The sequence below is a fragment of the Centroberyx affinis genome, unplaced genomic scaffold, assembly GCF_046629955.1.
Source record: "Centroberyx affinis isolate AG114_WGS23_722 - 3 ecotype Tasmania unplaced genomic scaffold, CSIRO-AGI_Caff_v1 ptg000186l_1, whole genome shotgun sequence".
NCBI lineage: Eukaryota > Metazoa > Chordata > Actinopteri > Beryciformes > Berycidae > Centroberyx > Centroberyx affinis.
The window spans coordinates 16,428-35,476 of NW_027278881.1; the positions used below are offsets into that span (position 1 = coordinate 16,428).

The window sequence follows — 19,049 nt, forward strand, 5'->3', positions numbered from 1 at the left end:
TGTCCAGTCCCACCAAGGCATTTGTGTGGACCCCTTGTTGTCAGGATGCTTTTAACTCTGCTAAGGCTCTCCTCTGCAGCGCGCCAGTGCTTGCCGCCCCGGACTTTGCGCGCCCGTTCAAGTTGGAGGTTGACGCGAGTGCCCGAGGCGCGGGTGCGGTGTTGCTGCAGGAGGATGACGGCGGTATTGACCACCCAGTCTGCTACTTCTCAAAAAAATTCAATGTACATCAGGTAAATTACAGTACCATTGAGAAGGAAGCCTTAGCTTTGTTACTTGCCCTGCAACACTTTGAAGTGTATGTCGGTTCCAGCGCTGACCCAGTTGTAGTGTTCTCAGACCACAACCCCTTGGTTTTTCTATCACAGATGCGCAATAGCAACCAGCGACTCATGCGTTGGTCTCTGCTGTTGCAGGATTTTTGTATGGAAATCCGTTATAAGAGAGGTAAAGATAATGTCATGGCCGACGCTTTATCTCGTTCGTATGATCCCTGAGTATCAAACATTTCTTTAGGGGTGGGATGTTTGATATTCAGGAGGGGAGGTGTTATGACCCTTGGTCATATGTGTGGTTTTCCATGTACTGTTGTGTTCTTCTGCTCTGTGCTTTCTCTCCCTCTCTCATCTGTGTGTCTGATGAGCAGCAGGTGGTGTGCTATGATTGGTTGTGCTGTGTGATTGTGTAGGTGTGTCCTGGCTGGTGATTGGTTCCTGCTGAGACACCAAAGTATAAAGCTGCTGCCACCTGTCAAGAGTTCGCCTCCTTTCTTTGCCAGCCTCCAACCTGCCAGCATCTTAGTTCTCTGTGTTAGTTCTGTTCATTGCTTTGTTACAGCCCTGGGAGTTGTAGGGGTGGGTGGCCTTTTTTGTTTGAGATCCTTATTCTCCTGTGTTTCCTTGGTTAGGAGTGTAGGTAAGCCTCATGTAATTTTGTTTCTTTTCTTTAAGCAGGTAAGATTAGGGAATCTGTGTCAGTTTTCTTTTGGGTTGTTATTTTGGCCTTTTACCCACCCTGACGCCTGTCTCCCTGAAACAATAAACTGTTTGGGGCTCAAACTACGTGTTTGCTGGTTGTGTTTGGGAGCGGGGAAAGAGGGGAGCCATCCTTTTATGTTGCGCCCAGGTTTCCCCTAGGCCGGGGCGTAACACCTAGAAAAGATAAGAGCAAGCATCCAAAAAAACCCACATATGAGCAGCAGTTCACGGCTGCAGTGTGAACGCAGCCGTACAGCGAGGAATTCAATTAGTGCTGCCTTCACGTCTCCTGGTCTAAACTTCCATGCGGAGCTGACTCTGCAAAAACACTCGGAGCGATTACTGAGTGACAGCTCCTGCTAACAGGATCGCTGAACGCTGTGATTCATTTTCAACACGACAGATTACCAATTACCAGCTCTAAATAAAAGCTCAGATTGGTCCTAATTAATCAGCTCGACCGATAAATTGGCCGACAACTAACACACTGCAAAAAACCTCCATCTTAACAAGTCACTTAGTCGATTATTGAGGCCTAAAATCGTAATTTTCTTAAAATAAGTGACAAAATCTGCCAGTGAGGTTTGATAATTTCACTTGTTTCCAAGGCAAATCAACTTGTGTGAAGAATTTAGTAGAATCAAGAGTCATTTTCTTGACAGCAGTGCAGTGATCTGCCTTATTCTGACTGGTTTCAACAGACTGACACTCATTTCTAGAAAACTCCTGAAACAAGTGAAGCTGCATTGGAGACAAGTGGAGTTATCTCTCCTCACTGCAGAATGTTTCTCTTGGTTTAATAACAATAAGATGTGAAGGCTGAATATGAGACTAGATGACTTGTTAAGATGGAGATTTTTTTGCAGTGTGATACACAGAAAATGACATGATTAAAATTTCAATTTGTAGTGGAAATGAGTTACATTTTCTCACCACATTGGCAGAAAATAATATCTTAAGACTATCTTAGATGACTTGGTCCGATATTGCCGAAGCCGAAGGTGACAATATCCACTCACTGTAGAACAATTATAATAGCTGGGTTTCCATTATTTTTCTGCAAATTATGATGCATCAAATTCAAAAAACTGAAGTGAAACAAAAAAAACTTCTGTATAAATTTCCTCAATATCTCAATAAAGATTTTATGCTCATTTGGAGTGGGAAATGTTTTTGCAGATAAAGAAATGATGCGATGAATAGAAGATGGAGACGCATTTGTCAGATAAATAATGACAGAGGTGTGGTGACATCGGCCTGATGAATGGTTCAAACTGATCGCAGAACAGTTTGAAAGTGACAAGATGGACGTTGTAAAATATTTGCAAAATAGCTACTACAACCTCCCAAAATATCATAATATAGTAATAGTATAAATCTCTGTTGTGTTTGGTCATTAGTTGGCGTATTAGAATATCACCAAGTCCGTCTCTTTGTTTTCGTCTTTGGATGAAAGCATGAAATATGACCGACACCAACAGACTGACACTCATTTCTAGAAAACTCCTGAAACAAGTGAAGCTGCATTGGAAACAAGTGGAGTTATCTCTCCTCACTGCAGAATGTTTCTCTTGGTTTAAGAACAATAACATTTGAAGGCTGAATATGAGACTGAGTGACTTGTTGAGATGGACGTTTCGGAGCGGAGGATGTGGTTCTGTCAGTAGGTGGAACATGTGAGCGCCCGGTGTGTGTTTCCTCAGGTGAGTCTGTCTCTCCACCACCTGACAGCTTGACATGCTGCCAACACAGGAAACGACAAGCTGCTTGTCTTGGCGTTCCTCGTCCGGTCCTGACAGGCTGAAGTCTCTACAGCTCTTGTTTGAGCTATAAAAAAAAAAAAAAAAAAACCTGGGGATGGTGGTGTTCACTGGAAGGAAACAACTAGTCAGAATGTGATGGTTGGCTGCTTCAAAATATTATTGATGGGAATCCGTCTCTAATTTCAGTGGAGCGTTGGCTAGCCCGGGGTTAAATGTGGCTAATTTTGAGCTTATGAGCTCAAAGTTTGGGTTTATTGGTCTTCCAGCATTCAGCTTCCACAAGAGCTGCTACAGGACGGATACCCCCACCCTGCTGCCAGCACACACACACACACACACACACACACATAACACACACACACCAGGGAGCTCATAATAAAACACTCCTTGCGCACATATGTTGTAGCAAATCCAAGCCAGTTTGTTATTTATGAGGCAATGTTATATTGTCTTACTTTAATTTTCCACAGTATATATTGAAAAGAAAAACATCCATCACTATCAAAAGGTATGAATGCTATAAATGTATTTAATCTTTGAAATGATCATATGATCCTTTGAAGTGTTTCATGCCAAAATGACAACCAGCATTTGAAAAAAGTGACAAAAGCACTTATTATTATAATTATTATAATAATTATTGTTGATAGAAAATAAATAAATCATGGTACTTGGGATAGGATAGCAGGTAGCTTAAGTCAACTTTCCCCCCCAAAAAATGGCTATATAATTTTACAAAGAATTTTAAATATTTATGAATACTAGTACTTATTCTTCTACTACTACTACTACTACTACTACTACTACTACTACTACTACTACTACTACTACTACAGCTACAACTACTAACAATAATAATAATAAAGTAACAGCTCTTGCCAAATTTACTAAATTCTGTAAAATAAAAGGACCACAACAAATCAAACCACCAAACAAAGAGTTTAAATAAAGGCCAGACTTGCATAGTTTGACTCCATTAACAAAATAAGAGCCCCAGATGTATTGAGCATTAGCCCGTGTGTCCTTCACGCCCCCCGGAGCACAGCGAGCTCCCATCAGCCTCGGCTCTGTTTTAAGGTCAGCTATCGATCCGCTAGCTGCAGGCAAAAATCCATCCGGGAATCAATCTGTTTTTGTGAAGAGTGGAGCCATAATGAGACATCTTTAACTGTGTTATGAATTCACCGGCCTGGCTCTGCAGCGTGCCAAAGCTCTGCTGCAACTATTTCCATCTATAACAAACATGGAGTCAGTAGTAAACAGGAGTTGAAGGGGGTTGGAGGTGGAGCGGATAGAAAGATAGAGCCATTTCTTCCAGTAAAAGTCACATTTTTTACTGGATAAATAAATACATTTATCCAGTAAATATTTCCATATTTAAGATGCAATCACACCTACAGCTGGTTTTCTTTGGTCTGAAAAGACTTTGATGCATTTTTGTATTTGGTTTGTTTAGCTTCAAACTGACTAATTACAAGTGAACCAGGGCTTGTAAACAAAAGTCACATGACTCACAAGCAGCTCGTTTATTGGCCAGAGTTTTAGTAACCTGCCATCCTGCCAAGTTAGAGATTTTGGAGTCAAAACAAATCTGATTCAAATTCCTGTAACTAGCTAAGCATGATGGACGTGTCTGTCTCTTCTTCTGTGGTGTTCATACCAGTTAAGAACACATGAAGAAATAGCTGAATATGAGCATCAGTCCAGACTTCATTTTGTTCTGCTAGGCTTTCCAACTGCATCCGCCTCTTTCTACCCATAATCCCTTGTGTTTTGGGGTGGTTTCCTATAGTTGGTTGGATTAACCAGAGGACTGAGACTCTCATTTTCAGGCTGGGTTCATTTTTTTCTCCTTCTAGTTACTGTTTCACAATAAAAGCCCAACCCTCTGACATCATTCTCTGTATTCCCTTTAGCTTTACTTTCGTCTCGTTTAAGAACAAAACCAGTCAAAACAAACACTCGAAACTCAAGTCCCACATTGCGACCCAGAGGCTGACAGTGATTCCTTCCACATGAATTCAGTGATGAGGTTGACAAAAACCAGAGGACAACTGCAGCAACATACCATTTAGCTTACTTCAACTACTTCTCCTGGATATATCTCTTCATTCACCGGAACCCACAGCTTACTCATGGTGTCTTTGAGGTTTTTTGCACAAACAAAAATCCACTCTTGAGGTTCACTGCCTTGCCCAAAGGAACACAAGCAGCACTTATGTGAGAATGTGAGAGATTTAAAGACTATAAATCAGTGTCAAGCGAAATTATAACACTTCTAACAATTGTAACATCTGGGAAGATCCTTCAATTGGATTAAGCTGGAGAAATCTTGATATAGGTGGTTGATATTTGCCTGAATAGTCACTAATGGCTGGCATTATAGATTAGATTAGTTAAAATCGATGCGTTGTGGCCCATGCTGGCCTTCCTCAGGGTGCAAGTCCATGCATTAGCATCTAAAATAAAGGCTTTTTAACTGTTTTCTAAGAGAAGAGAGCCTTGGATTGGTTTCTCATCGTTGCTCTTCAACTCTGAACACCTTAATTTCTCTACAGCACACTGAAGTGAACACAGCTTCTCCTCTGGGCCAATTTACACCTTTTAGGAGTTTTGACAATGTTCTGGTCGCGCTGCACACTACATCACTCTGGTGGAAGACTCTGCTTGCTGCTGTAGGGTGACTGTTGGTGCATTATAGAACAAAGCATTGCCAGTGAGGAAAATGTGGAAGATAATGAGGTACACAGTGGACTTCTGGACCCACAGTGCAGTCGTCTGGCTACGAAACACTTGGATTATGCTGCATGAGCTGTTTGGAGACATTTGAGGTACATTTTCTGCTTTTTTTTTAAGCTGTAAAAACACAAACCCATTAACTTCAGTAGTCTGGAGGAAAACTGAGATGGAACTACAGAGGCGAAATCACTGGGTGTGTTTTCCTACCAACTTCAACGGGGGTTTCCACTGACATTGGGGTGAGTAGATAAAGACAGAATTTTGGGGTGAACTATTCCTTTAAACCTTTTAGGGTAAGCTATCAATATTTTAACAACACAGTAAAAACGTACAAAAAGTGGAAAGGAGAAAAAGCGCTTCAGTGGGAATTAGAGTTAAAAAAGAAGGTGTGGGAATATCAAAAAGGAGGAAAAGAGCAAGGCAATTCTTCTTCAATTGAAAAATTGAAAAAACCTTGGCTAATTCATACTGAGTTCGTTTAAAATCTCTGTAATGTTTTGGCAATATGCCTTCTAGAGCCGCAACGATTAAATGATTAAGCGATTAATCGATTAGTTGTCAACTATTAAATTAATTGCCAACTATTTTAATAATCAATTAATCGGTTTGAGTAATTTTTTAAGAAAAATAAGTCAAAATGATTCTCTGATTCCAGCTTCTTAAATGTGAATATTTTCTGGTTTCTTTCCTCCTCTATGACAGTAAACTGAATATCTTTGGGTTGTGGACAAAACAAGACATTTGAGGACGTCATCTTGGGCTTTGGGAAACACTGATCCACATTTTTCACCATTTTATAGACCAAACAACTAATCGACTAATCGAGAAAATAAACGACAGATTAATCGACAATGAAAATAATCCTTAGTTGCAGCCCTAATGCCTTCATCAGGGAATTGCTCGTTTACTTTAATTGAAGAATAGCTGCCATGGCCATTTTCTCCCTTTTCGGACTGTAAAATGCACCTGAAACGAACGAACAGAAGAAAAAGCGACCGTACCGAGCGTGTCTTTGAGGTTCTTGACCAGCGAGCCTTTCTTCAGGCTGTTCTTCCTCTCCACGTAGTTGGACGGCACGTAGCCCGTCTGGTTGGCGGCGTTCCGGACCCTCCACCACGTCTTGGAGTCGTCCAGCAGCCACAGACGCTCGTTCTTCCGGATGTCAAGTTCCTGCTCCTGCTGGGCCTGGTAGTCCCACTTGGCGATCACGATGGCTTCCTCTGTCATCTTTCATGGAGTCGCCCCGCCACCCCTGGAAAGCACACACACACACACACATGCAGAGAGAGACAGACACACACACACACACACACACATTAGACAGCAGTGGGGTCAAGGCTGGGTCAGCGCAGCAGTTGGCACGCAAACACACACACGCACAATGAGCCGATTAAGAGGGGGAGAGGGAGCAGGGCTAACCGTATGTTTGCCTCTGTTTTAGAGAGAGAGAGAGAGAGAGAGAGAGAGAGAGAGAGAGAGAGAGAGAGAGAGAGAGAGAGAGAGAGAGAGTGTGTGTGTGTGTGTGTGTGTGTGTGTGTGTGTGCTTGTTTTGCTCCCCTTTATGAGAACCGGTTTGAGTTGAAGTGAGGACGTCTTTGAGAAGTGAGGTCATTTCTGTCGGCTTTCACTTCTTCAATGGGCTAGACTAGAGTTTGGACTTGAGTTTAGGGTTAAGATTAGATTTAGGGAAGGTTAAGATTAGTTTAAGGGTTAGGATTTGAATTTAGGGTTAAGATTAGAATTAGGATTAGTTTATGGTAAATAAAGTTTCTTTAGGTTCAGGGCTTGGGTTTAGGGTTAAGATTAGAACTAGAATTAGGTTTCAGGTAGGTTTAGATTAGGTTAAAGTTAGTTTAGGATTAGGATTTGAGTTTAGGGTTAAAATTAGAATTTGGTTTAGGTTAGATTAAGGTTAGATTAAAGTTAGGCATGTTGGGGTTAGTGTTGGAGTTTAAAGAATGAATATAGTCGATGGAAAGTCCTCACAAATATAATAATACAAACTGTGTGTGTGTGTGTGTGTGTGTGTGTGTGTGTGTGTGTGTGTGTGTGAGAGAGGGATTAAGTGTGGCAGGAATGAGTGAATGTATGTATATACGTATGTATATATGCAAGTGTGTGTGTGTGTGTGTGTGTGTGTGTGTGTAAGTGCGTGTGTAAATATGTGTGTGTGTAAGTATTGCATGTCAGACAGCTGCTGTAAAGCATCTGGCAGTCCCTGTCGGCCACTACTTATAATGCCTGCATATCTCTGTGTGTGTGTGTGTGTGTGTGTGTGTGTGTGTGTCTCCTCTCATGGCTCACTGCAGAATGAATCCACTACATCCAGAATCAGGAGGAAAAACCTTTTCTCACCCTCAGCGCTGAGCGGCGTGCGGCACGAGAAGCCGGGTCGCCCCTGTTTTTTTTTGTTTTTTTTTTCTTATTTCTTATTCATCTTAAACGTCTTCAATTATTTAGCGGCAGGCTGAGCGGAGCGCTGTGCCGTGTTAAATGCATCTATAAACACTACTTTGAGTGGAAAGAGGGGAAAGAGGAGTGGAGGATGACAGAGAAGGGGGAAGGGAGGAAAGAGAGAGAGAGAGAGAAGAGAGAGTTGTTCTGTTTTGTTTCCATCCAACTGTCAAGCAAATTTTATGCAAAGTTTAGAAATCTCGCAAAAAAAATACAATGCAAATGAGGTGCAGCCGTTTCCATCAGCTGGGTTGAAGTGAATAAATAGACTACCTCCTATTTTTGTTTTTGACATGCAATTTAATTATATTCTTCCTAGTTTCAATATATTGGCACACTTCTAGCAATTTACTGAAACAAGTGAAACTGTTGCTGGAAACTGTTGGAAACTGGAATGATCTCACCTCATTGGCAGACTTGTTTTAATAAAAATAATACTTTTGGATTCAATCTAAAATAACTTAACTAACTAAAAACTAAATAACTTGTTAAGATGGACACTTTTTGCAGCGCTGCACTGAACTGAAGTACAATCGGAAAGACGGGGAAACAAAGCGAGGGAAGGTGATAGGGAGGAAGAGGAGAGGAAGAAAGAGAGAGGAGGGAAAGCATCTCCACACGGCCCTCTGCTCCTAAAAACCAAAGAATAAAAAAATGTCACCTCCTCCACAAACTAGCAGTAAACAACAGAAGGTCGATAAAGCTGGAAGGAGAAAGAGAGAGAGAGAGAGAAACCAAGAGGAGGAGGAGAGCCGGACAAAGAGAAAGTGGAAAAATACGAGGGAGAGAGAAAGAAAGTGACAGGCTTTTGTGGGGGGGAGAAGAAAAAACGGGGTCGGAAAGAAATGAAGGAGGAAGAGAGAGAAAGAAAGAAAGAAAAGAAAGCAAAGAATTCCCAAGACTCGGTTAATACAGCAGCTGACAGCCAGATATTGTGCTGAATACAAAGTGTGCTGCTGTTGTTCCCAGGCTTTACTGGAAAAGGAGGAATCTGCCTTTTCTAAAGCATATCTCAAGTCTTTCATAATCATCTGTCCAAGAGAAATTAATCCGAATACAAGTCACTTTGCTGCAAAACACACTTCTCAGCTCATAAATCTATCAAAAACCCTATAAAATATCATAAAATACCACATTGGTTTTGAAAGGTGGGATTCAAACAACACAGACAAACACACCAATCCTATAGATTTGAAAACAGTAAAACCTAAGATTATTTTCAAATCAATAAATCATTACCCCATTTAATTTTGAGACATTCGTGTAATTACTGTAAACAAACCAGACCATTATGAGAAGCCTGTCAGCCTCTGTCAGCCTCTATCAGCCTCTACACTGCAGGAAGCAACAGGGCTTATGGGAAATGTAGTCTTAATGTGGAGAAACACTAGAACTAACAATACTACTGGTGTGAGACAGAGGCAGCTCCAACATGGACTCATTTGTTTACGGTAATTATACCAAGATAATTCGTATGAAAATGATATATTGATGTTTACAAATGCTACATATAGCAACTTCAGACTATTCCTCATGTTGCCATGGACCTCTGGAGGTCCCTGGACCGCATTTTAGGAACCACTGATACCATATGGCACATACAGATCCCTTATCAATAGTTTTTACTACACAGCCATGTGCCAACCAATACAAACCAATACTAGTGGAGTCTGTGTTACTGTCAGCGGGTCAGTAGTTGTTCCCTCAGGCTGGATGGAGTCAGATGTTACAGTCAACATGTAAAGAGGTCACAACAGAAGCTACAGCCTGAGCATCAGAGCTACACTTCAGCCTGTACAAGTTTTTTAGTTTCAAGTGTGTGCTTTTTAGTGCATTTTACAATTTTGCACAAAAACCTGATCTCGCCTCCTAAAGCGTTTCAATCAAACGAAAATCTACTGCCCGTTCTCCAGGATCACTCCGGTCTAATCCAATAGCAGAATCCCTTCAATCAAATTGAATCACAGCTGTTGAATTTAGCCGATGCTTTCATCCAGAGCCACTTACAACAGTGAGTGAAACAGCAGAGTTAACTCCTTGTTTGCCAATCGGGCTGCAACTGTTGATTATTTTCATTATTTTCTGCCCATCAGAAGTCACCGGAGCCCACAGTGACTTAAAATGTCTTCCTCAGTCTGACCAGCAGCCCAAAAAAACCAAAGTATTCATTTTTGATGAATTAATCCATTAATCGACTGATTGTTTCAGCGCTATTTGCCAATATTACAAGCAGCCGAAGAGTACAAAGCATTTCCCCACAGGCATCATTCAAGTTTCATCTTATTCCTTATTCTTCTTCTTGTTTTTATCTGTTTTGTGTCACTTTTATAAAGCGCTTTCTGACAAACCGGTTTGTTGAAAGCGCTCTAAAAATAAACTTCAGTCGACCGTTTCCCCCAGAGAGAAGCGAGGTAAAGAAATGAAAGCCAGGGAAGGAGGAAAAACAGAAAAACAGAGGAAGATAAGCTATAAACAGCAACTTCAGGTGGGATGCAGATAGTTTAGGTCACGTCATTTTTTTTAAATATCCAGACCTCCTGGTGGTTCAGATTCCCAAAAGGTTTACACGAAAATATACAAAATCACCATCACATGAAAAAAAAAAAAATAGCCAAGGTCAGCTGCTTAATCGCCTCAATTGCTCCGTCCTAATCCAATAAAAAGATCCTTTCAATTCAGAGACGGAGGAAAACCTGAGACCGAAAGCAGAACAGAGCAGACACTTTATTTATTCGAGGGGAAACTTGGCAACAGAGAGAGAAACAGAAAGACAGAGAGGGGTGAATTCACAGAGGGAAGACGAGGTATAAACAAAACTTCAGGTAGGAGATGTGAGAGAGAGAGACAGAGAGAGAGAGAGAGAGAGAGAGAGAGAGAGAGTGGGTGGGAACTTGAGAAAGACATGTGAAGAGGTTTATATGAAGTTTCAGATGTGTCTTAAAACAAAGCCTCGCTAATAAAGTGTAACGGGGAACGCGCAGATGTCAGAACATCACCTCAGGATGTGCGAAGAAGAAGAAGAAGAAGAAGAAGAAGAAGAAGAAGTGCTGACACTTAACACCCTGCAGGCGATCTGCAACCTACTGCGTCCTCATAACGTCTTTCAAACTGTGCCACACACACAAGAGGGGGAGCGCCGAGCGGGTTTGGACGGGTGCAACCAGGCGGCGTGAGGAGCAGAGCGTTCAGCACGATGTTGGGCGACACCTGGGCTTTTCCTACCGCACCCGCTGGCCCGGTGGCACCCTTGGGTTCATCACCTGGGTGTTAAGAGCGGGTATTATAGCTGGCATACTGTGTGATTTCATGCCATGGAAGCAGTGGTGAGACTGTAGTACCGAACGCAAACGAAAATCTGAAATTGAAACCCTCCCTTCATCCTAGGGCTGGGTGATATGGTTGAAATCAATATCATGATAATCATAAGGATTTTTCTCGATATCAATATATATATCACGATATGGTTCATGTATTCAAAATCACGTTAAAAAATCAAATGAATGTTCATCTCATTGAACCGAATGGTGATGTTAGGTGTGATGTCAAACAAAACTGAAATTTTCAAATAATATTCCTACCATACCTCATTTTATGAGAGTTTTTAAGTACAATTTTCTTGTCATTGCCACTGAAAGACAATAAACGAAAATATTGAATTATCGCCCAGCCCTACTTTATCCTTCATCCACCCTAACTAGTACGTTTATGTTGGCCAAAAGCATCTCGATATACAATATTATCTTGATAATTATTAGAGTAACTAAACCCCAAACCCAAATCTGTGGTGAAGCCCGACACCTAATGGTAAAAAAAAAAAAGCAGGATACTGAACTGGCCATCTGCTATTGGCTGGTCTTTGGTGCCAGGTGATGTCACCTTCTATAATAGAGTACAACAGGTGGTGACATCACCTTGCACCAAAGACCAGCCAATAGCAGATGGCCAGTTCCGTACCCTACTTTTTAGGGCTGGGCGATATGGACAAAATCAAATATCACAATATTTTTGACCAAATACCTCGATATCGATATTGCAACAATATTGTAGGGATGACTATTGGTGCTTTCACAAAATATTTACACAATGAGATTTTTGATAAATAATCATCAGTAATGTGGATATAATGACTAAGTGGGTAAAGGCAAATAATAGAACAGCTAGAACAGTCTGATAAGTTCAGGAAATGACATCACTTTACTGTAATGCAGCCTTTAAAACCAGGAAAAGACACTTATGCCATATCACGATATTACGATATCCAAAATCTAAGACGATATCTAGTCTCATATCACGATATCGATATAATATCGATATATTGCCCAGCCCGACTACTTTTCACCATTAGTGATAGATAGATGTCAGGCTTCAGCACAGATTTGGGTTTGGGGGTTTAGTTCCTCTTTAAAGACAGACTGAGTAGGATTTTGCCGGTTGTTGTGTGTAAACAACTTGTAAACAACAAACGAGGGTGAATCTGGTTTTGGCTTTCACCTGTTGGAGAGTATTGAAGGAGAGGATGAGGATGAAGAGCGATGTGGAGTTGGCCTGTTTTCTGTTGGACAGCTAGCTGCCAGTTAGCTTAGATATCAGCCTTTCTACTACAAAGAAGCTACGCTAACAGTGGTAGCTAGCTGCCAGCTCACACACACACACACACACACACACACACACACACACGCTCTGAACAGAACTCCAGTTCCTCTGTGTTAGAGTTTGCACCGCAGTATTTCAGGATTCAGCAGTGGTTTTGGTTGCAGGACTCACCTGCTGCCAACCCACTGTCGATGCCCAGAAACGTCCCGAACATTCAGAAATAAGAAAATCCAGGCAGAATTGCAGCAGGCTCTCTGCACACACACACACACACTGTCACACACTACCAATAAGTCATGATTGACAAGGATCATTTTTGGATGAGTTTATGCTATTTTAAGGGAGAAAATCCTGATAAGTATGCCTTTAATAAGATGAAAACATTAAAAACAGCACTGTAATATGATTCATTTACAAATTAAAAACATGAAGAAACAGAAATCCCACTTTCTGAGCTTCAAACAAGCCAGCAGGTGACGTCACGGTCACTTTTCCATTCTTCCTACAGTTTCTGGTCCGAATCCTACCTGAGGTCATCCCCACCCTTACTCAAGCCAGGGTCCTTTTTTTGGAGCCATATTTTCAATTTAACATTATACACTCAGGTTGTAAATTACAACATACATTAATCCCAATCCTCCATCCAAAGCCTGTCACACACACACAGAGAGAGAATAAACAAGCCTGGAGTAAAAACCCTACCAAATTTTCAGATTACAAGCAGCCATTCCTAGTGAAAATTAACAGTCCAGAAAAGGCACTGCTGGTTGTTTGAAAACACTTCCGTCTTTTAAAAATCAATTTTAACTCATCAGAAGGTGTCCAAGGTCGCTGAAATGTTGCTTTCTCGCAGTCTTCACAGAGTTTATGGGTGCTTTTAATGGAGGAACTAAATTACGCACAGTGTGATTATATTCAGTAAAGCAGGTGGCATGGACAAAGGTTAAACTGAAACTAATTTACTCTGCTGCCGCACAAAGAAACGCACTTCCATTCAACAAGGACAGGCACCAAGAAAAACGGCCGCTGTAGAACCAGAGCCAAGTTTGAAGTACTGCAGCCAGAACTGTCATTACATTTCAAACGGTATGTGATATACGTCTCTGTGTGTGTGTGTGTGTGTGTGTGTGTGTGTGTGTGTGTATACAGTATATAGCCTACCACCACAGCACTCTCATTGCAATTCTCTGCCTCTCGACGTAAAGTGCTGTAACCCGCCCTTCAGTCTGAAAGGAAACCTGAATACTGAGTCATCAAACAGGAGGAATTGGAATTTGAAAAAATCTACACAAAACAGAATTTGAATTGAATTGGAATTCCAGGAAGCTGAATTTAATTCAATGAAATTCTGTGAAATTCCATGTTTTTTGTGTTTTTTCTTACTGCATACCTTACACCAGTGGTTCTCAATCTTTTTCATATCAAGGACCCCTAATTTAGTCCACATTAGGGCCGCAGACCCCCATTTGACTATATTGTAGGTAGAGAGATAACAGTGAAACTATGATCAAAATAGTCATTCTTCTACATTTTCTAATTCTGTGTTAACTTCTTGTAAATGAAATAATGGTGAAGTTTAATAATTCATCAGTATGCTGGGGACCCCCTGGAACCCCCTCAAGGACCCCTGGTGGTCCCCGGACCCCACGTTGAGAACCACTGCCTTACACGTCAGCTCTGTTGGAAACCGTTCCCTATTACAGAAATAGTGCACTATATAGTGTATCATTTTGTACTAGTGTCCAAATTCTAAACGGTTAATTTGATTCACTATATAGTTCACTATAAAATACCCACAATGCACTACACACTGTAGTGAACAGACAATGTGCCCTACAACTTCTCCTGTACTCATAGTATTCTGTTACATCACCACACAGCCATCTTGGTAGGAAAATAACAGGTGATTGTAATAAATGAAAAGGTGACTACAGTCAAATAACAAACACAGCCAATGAGCTGTGTGTATTGTAAAGCGCCATATTGGTAGGAAATGCATGTGACATCATGGGAATACTATGAATACCACAATGTGATCGTGTCCTACAGAAGAAGAAGAAGCATAACTTGAACCAAGAGCAGCTAAACAGGTACAGGAATCATTGTTGCAGGTCAGCTAGCCAGTCGCTAGCTTGTGAGCTAGCTAACTTTAGCTCACAAGCTAACTTTAGCGCACAAGCTAACTTTAGCTCACAAGCTAACTTTAGCTCATAACCTTATTGTTTGCCAAACCAAAACAGCTTCCTGCCAGAAAGGAGACAGCGCCTTAGTTGACAAATCCACACTTGCACATGTTTAGAATTTCAACAATTTATTTGTAATTCAATGTTCAAAACTTTAAAAAAAAAATCGATTTCAACCTGCTGTCATGAGTGCTTGGTTTGTTTATGAGATGCTGGGTGCTTTTTTTGAAGCAATGATGTTTAATGTAGTGTTCAATACTTTGTTCAGTCGTTGGCCATATAGTTCACTATATGACACTAATGAACGAGTGAACCATTCTGAACGCAGCTCTAGTGTTTTATATTATCAATACTGAATATCATAAAATGTTAAAGGAACTTTCAGCTGGTATTTGATGCAGAACATGTCATGGTAATCCATACATTATGACTGAATGTGTTTGATTTGTTGAACTGTCTTTTATTTGATTCATAATATTTGATTTATAATATTTAGCAAGTCAAGACATACTCTCTTAGAAGTGGAATTTCATGGAATTTCATGGAATTCAGTTCTGTTTTCTGTTATTCACATTCAATTCACATTCTGTTTCCTTACAGCTGGGTGACATTCACACTCACACTGCAACTACAAAACCCCAAAATAGCTTTTCGTGGAAGAGTCTCTAGAGGTGCAGAACCTTTGGAGAACACAAACAGATCTTGGTTGGCTTGGAGCGACTGAGAGAAAGGAAGAGGAGGAGGAGGAGGGGGAGGAGGAAGGAGGTGGTAGCAGGAGATGAAGAGTTTGTGGGAAAACAAAGTCGCACCTAATTAGCACAGAAATGCATCTTTCACAAATTTGGGGCGCGATGCCATTCACAACTTCACTAGAGTCTTTCTCAAAGCGATTCTGCTTTTTGTCCTGAAGGAATAACAGAAAGGCAATAGAGTGCCCGGATATTCAAGCTTCAGGCTTTTCCTCAGCTTTAAATTTTTATGAAACACACCAGATTTAAAATACAAACTGAAAAAAATGTGAGAAAATCGCAACATGCCTTGGATGATCTGCACTTTGGTTAGGTTTCTCCTTGAAAAAAAAACATTTTCCTGCTAAATCCTTTGTATTTAATAGTCAAACATTAACAGGTTTAAATCTGCAGCTGTAAAAGTCAAATTTTAGCTGGTTATTAAACAGGTTTTCTGAAAATAAAGACAAAATGCTGAGCTGTAATAGCACTCTAACCCATTCTGTTTTCATAGAGATGCAGACTGCTGAGAGGACTTTGAGTACAGCAGCCAAAAAACTGCAGGGGGGAGGGATGGAGGAGGGGAGGAGGAGGGGGAGGAGAGGGGGGGGTGAAATGCTCTGGCATCTGTCAAGGGAGAGATGAAGAGATGGATATAAAAAATAAAAAGAGAGAGGGAGGGAGAAAGCGATGGATTAAAATAATACCGTCGGTTGAATTCGATCCGCTCAGCACGCAAGCGATAATCCTACACTTGCTCGTAAAAAAAAAAAAAATCTGCCGCCGTCATGTAATCATCACCTTCATCATCGTCATCATCATCATCATCATCATCATAACTGCTCTATTTTGCCCTGAATTCATCCTCTGAATTCTACCTACTGAGCAGATCTACTGGTGACTGCAAATCTAAAATAATCTCATCTGGCAAAACGACACGAGAGGTAATTTGTGTCTCATGTTCACATTTCTCTGCATTTTAATATTATAATAATAATAATAAACTTTATCTATATAGCACCTTTAACAAGGCTACAAGGTGCCTTACGATAAAATGAGAAGAAAAAATATAAATAAAGACAGTAACACATTGAATTCAAATAATAGATAACAAAACAAAGGTAAGAGCAAGTAGTACTGCAAGTGTAACCGAAGGAAGGAACTGAAACATGAAAAGCGCCACACAGCATTAAGATGTTTGAAGACATTTTGTTTAAAATGTTCAAATTAATTTTCCGGACTTTCTGTACGCTTCTCTGTTATTGGGTTAATGGAGTCAGAGTGTCAGCTTTGGCCTTCTGCTTCATGCGGTGTCAGTTTACAGTCCACTCTCCGAACCACGTGACTCCTCACCCCCCCGACCCCGTCGCTGGGAAACTCTTGACCCCCAGAAGACAGGGTGCAACCAGAGGAGGAGGAGGAGGAGGAGGAGGAGGAGAGGAAGGAAGTCACAGTGGACAGTGACAGAAAGGGGGGGGTGGGGGGTGGGGGGGACGTACACACAGGATATGGACGCCGTGACCCCTGTGACCCCTGGGGGCCGGCCAGCGTGGGAGCTGTCACAACAAGAGCGACCTTCTCTGCTGCTCTCACACTGACAGGAGAGAGGAGGCCGGTTCACCCTGAAGCTACGGCTGGGCCATGATTCAATATTATCCTTTATCATCTTTCAGTGGAATCATATGGTGATTTTGGGATATCATGACACACAATTCTGCTGTCTGACATGATGACAACAAGCAAATTTTATTTTAAAACTCTGACTAAATGAGGTACGGTAGGAATATTATTTGAAAATTTCAGTTTTGTTTGACGTCACACCCGACATTACAATTCGGTTCAATGGGATGAACACTTAATTGATTATTTAAGATGTGCTTTTGCACACGTGAGCCATATCGTATTGATGTATCGATTTCAACAAGTCCAGATCCTGTACAGTGTGTTGAATTCCCCACACTGATCCGTCAGAAAATGGACAGAATTATTGACGGATAGATTTCTGTCCATTGGGCTGTTTTCACCTGAACACCATTGTTTTATCACATTGGGTTGAAAATATTAAAGAATGTCTAGTTTCTTCTTTCTTGACATTTTCACAACACAACCTGTCAGCTCCACGGCTCAGATTAAACCAGTGATTCTCAAACTTTTTCATATCAAGGACCCCTAATTTACCCCTAATTTGATGAGAGTTTGTCTCTCGGACCCAAATCTGAGAATATTTCTATTGTTTGATATGATTTTGTCCAGAAATGTATGACTATCTGCATTGTAGATAGTCATAGAGAGAGATAACAGTGAAACTATGATCAAAACAGTCATTCTTCTACATTCTCTAATTGTCTTAACTTCTTGTAAATGAAAGAATGGTGAAGTTGAACAATTCATCAATTTGCTGGGGACCCCCTGGAACCCCCTCAAGGACCCCTGGTGGTCCCCAGACCCCACGTTGAGAACCACTGGATTAAACTATCTGTCTGTCATTTGATTGTGCGTTTGTTTAAAGTCGCCCGGCATCCCGGTTGAGTGGAGTTTTCCATTTTTAAGCACTGTGATTGGCCCGAAGGTCCAAACACCGCCCAGTCGGAAAAATTTGGTCGTAAAACCGAGCCAGTAGTTTAAGCTCCTAAAAAAAGGTACAACCACTGTACTGGTGCTGGTACTGGTGGTACTGCTCTGTATTTATTTTTTCAGAACCAGAACGCACATTACGTCGTCAAATTCACTCCCGGAACAACGTACCCAATGACCCCCTGGATACAGCCTAGATTTGTTTCCTCTTTCAAGACACTCGGGGCCATCTCTTAGTCAAAGAAAAGAAAATATTAAAACAAGTGTCATTTTTGTCAACCTAGGACCTCGAGTTACCTTTAAAAAGTGCCATCATTTCATCATTTCCTAAGACTAGGTGTCACATCTCACTTTCTCTTCACAGGTTCATCTGCTCATTCTGCAGAACCTTTCCACTGTCTTTTTTCCAGCCCAGGAGGAAGGACGGCTGTTTGGCATTCAGACCGGGCGAGCCGCGAACGTCCCGACAACGAAACACGAACATCCCATCACTCCCCGGCGCGATCCATATCTTTAACAGACTATAACTTATGAAGGCAGATGGAAGCGCCGGCAGGCATTTACGGCTTTTAAAAAACGCAAAGAGGGAACATCGCTTCAATTACGAAATTACCTCACAGGGAGGAGAGGAGGGAGGGAAGGTGAGAAGGAGGAGTAGGATGGGGGATGGAAAAAGCGAGAAGCGAGAGAAAGGGGTGAGAGGGGAAGAGCAAGAGAGAAATATAGTAAAAAAGAAAAAGAAAACATGGCTTTTCAGCGGGGTAAAGTGCGACTAAATGGAGGAGAATCCTGTTGGGTCATCACATCACTAACAGGCTATTCTTCACGCTGAATTGCCTCTGAAGCGACGGCCAAAGCGTCTCCACGCTCTCCGCCCATTTGTCTTGGTCAGAGAAGTGATGCTTTAGTTAGTCTCCGCTCTTCCAGGACTAATTGCTGAAGACCGGAGGCTGGAGGATTGCGCAGGATCGGATCCCCGAACCCCACGCTGTGCTCCTCGCCCCCGAAAACTATTTTCCCCAAATTCTCTTCACTGCT

At 41.5% G+C, this 19,049-nt stretch overlaps 1 protein-coding gene across 1 annotated transcript; it reads right to left on the reverse strand.

Moving 5' to 3' along the window:
* Positions 1 to 1,110: 1,110 nt before the first annotated feature.
* On the reverse strand, positions 1,111 to 6,706 carry LOC139658266 (cytoplasmic protein NCK2-like). The gene is made up of 2 exons (XM_071536354.1): positions 6,481 to 6,706; positions 1,111 to 1,151 (listed from the first exon to the last, which is right to left on the reverse strand). The coding sequence occupies exons 1-2, from the start codon at positions 6,704 to 6,706 to the stop codon at positions 1,111 to 1,113; spliced, it is 267 nt and encodes an 88-aa protein (XP_071392455.1).
* Between the last annotated feature and the right edge of the window lie 12,343 nt (positions 6,707 to 19,049).

Coding starts and splice junctions, on each gene's coding strand:
- LOC139658266 (XM_071536354.1), bottom strand. CDS start 6,706: ATGACAGAGGAAGCCATCGTGATCGCCAAGTGGGACTACCAGGCCCAG. Junction 1,152..6,480: donor GAACCTCAAAGACACGCTCG/GTACGGTCGCTT, acceptor TATCTTTTCTAG/GTGTTACGCCCCGGCCTAGG.